General features: G+C 29.9%; 1 protein-coding gene across 1 annotated transcript; it reads right to left on the minus strand.

Moving 5' to 3' along the window:
• Positions 1-255: 255 nt before the first annotated feature.
• Positions 256-2528, minus strand: LOC105789573 (putative RING-H2 finger protein ATL21A). The gene is made up of 2 exons (XM_012616945.1): positions 1859-2528; positions 256-650 (listed from the first exon to the last, which is right to left on the minus strand). Exons 1-2 carry the CDS (start codon positions 2526-2528, stop codon positions 256-258), a joined length of 1065 nt encoding a protein of 354 aa, XP_012472399.1.
• Positions 2529-5671: the final 3143 nt, after the last annotated feature.

Genomic DNA, 5671 nt, shown 5'->3' on the forward strand with positions numbered 1-5671 from the left:
CTAACCAATCGGTAAAATTAAATCACGAAATTTTTACACATATTAAATAACATACTGTAAATACCAAAAATAATATCAAAATAATTTTACGATCTCGGATTTGTGGTTCCGAAACCACTATTCCGATTTAGCTAAAACCGAGCTGTTACATAATATACGTTAGAAAATATTAATATCAAGAAAATTCAATGTTGTTACGGCTATCCAACATAGCATTTCTTAAAAAATACAACATATCATAAATATTGATGTAGTTCAATAGTAATTGCGACATAAAGGGCATGTTGCATTTCGCTTAAGCCACTCGTCGATACAATGCACATGAAAGTAATGAGCGCAACTCGGTATGGTTCTTAATATGTCATTGGCTTTGTACTCCAACAAGCATATTGGGCAAATGTTATCAGTAGGTTTAGGTAATTGCAGACTTTCATCGACCACCGTCGTTGGATACATCTTGATTGTCGGACTGTCAAGACCTTTACCGGCAACGTTTTCTAATTGGGAGGTATTAGTAGACCTTGAGATTTCAGTGTCGGATTCTTCGCCTTGAGATCGGATCTTACGACGAATGATGATTATGAACCCAACGATGCATAAGCCAGTGCTCACGATTACAAACACTGTGTATCTTTCATATTTTGGCAATCCTAAAAAAAAGACAATTATGGTAAATTGAAGTGATGAATATCTCATGAAGTAACCTCATATTGAATGTAATGGAAGCAGAGTTGGTATTACTCATTAATCTCCAACTTCATATTATTTTAAGGACATTTACATTTATTATATTTTAATAAATCTAAAAATTATATGCATGCAATGAGATTTAAACTTAAAATGCTTTAAAATTTACTCTTTCAAATTTACCATTTAAGTTAATACCATTTTTATCTTAATTTTAACAAATTTATTACATAATTTTTTCATCTACAAAACCTAGAATATAGAGAGAGAAAGAGAGGGGCAAGAATTTGTTTATATTTTTTTGTAAATTAATTAAAATTTACATATTTTTTGTTTATATTTGTTTAAAATGATAAAAAAACTATAACCACATGTGTTTCATTTGATATTAAAAAAAAAAAGCTGTCAACAATAAAAACTTTAAAATTCAAATTCAATCTAATTACTTGGAGAAAAATCCACAATTACTTCTCTTTGGTTGTTTAAAATGATAATTTTAAAATCTTAAATATTTATTTTTACCTAAAAGATTTCTTCTAATTATAAAATTTCCAATGAATATTATAAAAATATAGAACTAAATTAAAATTTTATATGTACATAAATACGAATATTAGTAAAATGTGTAAAATTAATTAATATTAGATCATGAATAAAACTCACCATTCTCTTTTGAATAAAGGGGTTTATGATTTTTGTGTTACGAATTTTCAATTTTTTATCCAAATTTATTTAAATTAAGGTTGAGCTGACTTAAATAATTAATTTTATAATAAAATATTTAAAGATATAGATTTATATTGGTATGCTTTTATAATTAAATAAATGAAAACATTCTTTTTATTATTAAAATTCAAATTCGGATCTAATGATTGAACAAATAATTCAACTTGAACTTGGATCTATTTTCCTTAACAATTAGGTTTTACTTATTACATTATCAATTTTTTACAATTTATATTTTAACAATTTAACCATTAAATTTTAAATAAATTCAATATTTTATCATGTCAATTTTAAAAATATCCTCTATTGATATATTTAATAATTAAAAAAATTATATAAAATAAATAACCTTTTACTCCAAACTTGATATTCATAACATATAAGAATGAAAATAAATGAATCGTTAAAAACATATATATATAGTTGCATGGAATTAGGAGCTTACCATGGTCGAAAGGTGTGAAGCAGCTCACCTCCGAACTTGTATCATACTTGTACTGGCAAAACCCTCCATCACTTTGACACCTTCCACAATCTGGTTCTTTCCATGTTAACAAGATAGAATCCTTAATGGAGTCATCCAAACTCGGGTGCATAAACGTGACTACCTCCGTGCAGCTCGACTTATTGGAGGCACCCACACGTTCAGTAGGTAAGGCCACAAAGGAATGACTTTCACTGCTGAGACAAGGAATCGGCGATACTCCGCCGGGACTTTGGAAAACCGGCGCATCGGATGTACAGTTGAGGAACGTGAAATTTCGAGTGTCAAGTGGCTGAAAAGGAGTGTCCGAGTAATTAAATCCTTGAAGAAGACGTCTCGCAATGCAATTACAGGGATCGGTTAGCGAAATTCGTTGCGAGAAATAAGAGATGGAATCGATTAGGAAATCGCCCGAGAATGGGAACGTTAGGATGTTTCGGGTTTCGTTTTTACATGTAACAGTGAAGCCGTCATAGCCACATCGGTTCTCGGGTGGGTTACTCATCATCTGGAAAGGGAAGTGAATTGGCACCAGTAAGTCGCAGCCAGGATGGCAACTTTCATGGCTTCTTGATGGTTGAAGATAAAAGAGGAGGAAAAAGAAGAACGAGAAGAGCCTGAAAGCAGCCATTTTCTTTTCCTCCTTGCGCAAGGAGAGATTGGTATTTGCTGTTGTTGTAGCTCTCAGCTGTCACCGATGAATCGCTTTGTTTAGCCAAAAACTAAGTGTCTTTTGTTTTATGCTAAGATCAAAAAAACTAATAGAAAACTGTTGTTTTGTCTTTTAAGCTTTGGTGTTAGTTACATTAAGAAGCAAGGTCGCTTGTGTGGTAATTAGCGTCGAGTACAAAGTGAAAATGCTGTGTAATTACCAATAGCCAAGCATAAGGTTATTAGGATTTTTTTATTTAATATAAAGAGTTTAGTTATTTGATTGGGTATAAATCTTGTGTGTGTGAAATCTCAGACTGATGGGCTCATAACTAAACTTAATTGTGGACTTTAAGTCGGAACGTAAAAAAAAATTAGTTCATATCTTTAGAATTTAGATAGAAACATTGTGTCTAAATTTAGAAAATCTTATGACTTCAATAACGAATCTATGTTGTCTTTCGCTGTCTATTGATTTACTATAGATCTTGAATTTATTGTTTGTTGGATACATATTGTTGAAATTTTCTATAAATCAAGTTTTCTATGAAGTGGCATCATGAGCAAAGGTTTTGTTACATCTTTAGACATGATTTGATTCTGATATTGAAATGAACCTATAGTTTACTTTTGTTTTTTAATACATCGGATTTGAAATTATTGTAGATGTGTTTCATTGAATCTTTCCGATTGTTTTGATTAAAGTTGTTGAAAGATTAAAGGTGGGCTCATGTGAAAAGTAGGATGGAAAATTGGAGTAGAAAATGGGAAGAAAAAGTTTTTTTTTAGTGTGTTTTGGTAAGGTAAAAAGTGAGATGAAATGAAATAGGAAAGATGATCATTTCCATTCTAATATATAAAATTCAATCCTTCAAAATTGGAGTAATAATATGAGAGAAAGTCTTTGCTTAGTTGAATGGAAAGAAAATTAGAAAGATGAAAAATCGAAATGGTAGAAAAGAAAAGAAAAATATAAATTTTCTTTCCATAAGTGTGATTGATAGGATACATGAAAAATTGAAAGAAAAACAAATTTTCTTTTCTCTATTGCTTGGTAGAGTTGAAAATAATAGGAAAGAAAATGAAACTTTGAAAATGAATCATTTTGAACTAACATACACTCCTCTCTAATTCTCTCTCCTCTTATCATTCCAATTTGTAATGATTGATTTTTATGCATTAACATAAAAAAATAATTTTCTTTCTTGTTTTCTTTCCTTTCACTTTTTTTCCCTACAAAACACACTTATTTTTTTTCACTTTTTCGCTCTCTCTTTCAATCTTCTTACTTTTTTACTCAACCAAGTATGCCCAAAATGAGAGAGAGGGGAGGGGGAGAGGATTATTTTAGTTCAAAATTATGTATTTTTCAAAAGTTTCATTTTATTTCCTTTTTTTTTAAGTTTACCAAGCAATGGATGAAAAGAAAATTTTTCATCTTTCATTTTTCATCTTTCCTCCTAAACTTAACTATGAAAAAAAACTTATATATATTTTTATTTTCTACTATTTAATTTTCCTTTTTCCAACTTTCTTTCCACTCTATTAAGAAAAATTATGTGTCTTTTTATTAAGGATTTGATGTTGAAAAATATTTACTTTTTGAATTTTTAAAGTCAATTTCAGTACTAGAAATCTTTATCTTCTTTGTGATATATTCTTTTAATTTTTTTATTTACAAAGTCTTTTTTTCATTGAACTACATTGCAAATGAACATAAAAGTTTTGAATGCACATTGTGAGTATTTAAGCCGTGACAATAAGAGTGTGCTTGCTTGAATGGAAAAGTGGAAGGATAAGAGAATAGAGTGGAAATATGAAAAGAAAATAAATTTTGAATATGGTAGAGAGAAAAAAAAGTGAGAGGAAAGAAAATTGGAAAGATATATTTTCCATCCTAATACATAAAACCAATACTTCTAAATTGGAATGATGAGAGGATAAAACTAAAAGAGATATGTTTGTAGTATGCATTTTTCAAATAGTTTATTTCATTTCCTTTCATTTTTTAACTCTGTCAAGCAATAAATGGAAAGAAATCTACTTTTTCTTTCCATTTTTCCACCCTTCCTACTATGCAACCTATGGAAAGAAAAAAAAATTATTTTCCATCTTTATACTTTTCTGTCCTTTTAATTTTTCAACTTTTCAATATTGGTTTCACTTTACCAAGTAAAGCCTAAGTCTTTGAGTTGTAATAACAAATCTTTGAGTTGCGGCATGGATGTTGTGACATTGGCTTGAAATTTACACTTAAATTTTATTTTATTTTTAAATGGATTTTTTGGTTTTTACCATCCTACCTTGTGATTTTGTCCTCGAAAAGCCTTGTAAATAGCATAAGCAATCAAGCTTCAATAGACTCTGTTTTAGATGTTTAATTAGTTTTTTCCTAGTTTTAGATTTTTAGCAGTTTTCTATTGGAACATTTTCAAAATATTTATAATGTTCCAATAGTTATAACTAAAAATTTATAAGTGATTCAAAAATAATGTCACTTGGTAATTAAGTAAGAATTGTCACTATTCATAGTGATTAGTTATGTCTCTTATCACCAAAATTTGCATCACTTAATTAAAATAGAACCTTAAAAAAAGTGGCATTGATACATGCCTTGAAGCCTTGGCTAATTCATCATAAGTTTATTTTTATCCCCACTGTACCACCCTTTACCCAGTCCGATCACCAGACCCAAGTAATTAGATGCTACAAACAATTACCAAACAAATTCATACAATTTATTACTAAAAATCTCAAATAAATATTAAATAATGGCATATGAGCATGAATAAATACATTATTCAATCTATTTCAGGTAAATATTGTGTATACGAAAGCTTAAATAATTCGGTAATGAACGAGGATTAAATTTAATTCAAAATAAAATGTTGAGAAGAATCTGAAAAACAGGGGTCACACGGTCGTGTCCCGTGCCCTCGTGGAAGGGTTGAGACTGTGTGGATGGGTCACATCGTCGTGTGAGCAAACCGTGTAATAATATGATGCCGTGTGAAATTAGGGTCACACGACCGTATGGGTAGACCATGTAACTTACTGTGACCGTATGCAACAAAAATCAACCAAACTTACAAGCCACACGGTTGTGTATCCAAACCGCATAGG

Source organism: Gossypium raimondii, chromosome 2, assembly GCF_025698545.1.
Source record: "Gossypium raimondii isolate GPD5lz chromosome 2, ASM2569854v1, whole genome shotgun sequence".
Lineage (NCBI taxonomy): Eukaryota > Viridiplantae > Streptophyta > Magnoliopsida > Malvales > Malvaceae > Gossypium > Gossypium raimondii.

Coding starts and splice junctions, on each gene's coding strand:
- LOC105789573 (XM_012616945.1), bottom strand. CDS start 2,528: ATGGCTGCTTTCAGGCTCTTCTCGTTCTTCTTTTTCCTCCTCTTTTAT. Junction 651..1,858: donor CTTCACACCTTTCGACCATG/GTAAGCTCCTAA, acceptor TCTTTTTTTTAG/GATTGCCAAAATATGAAAGA.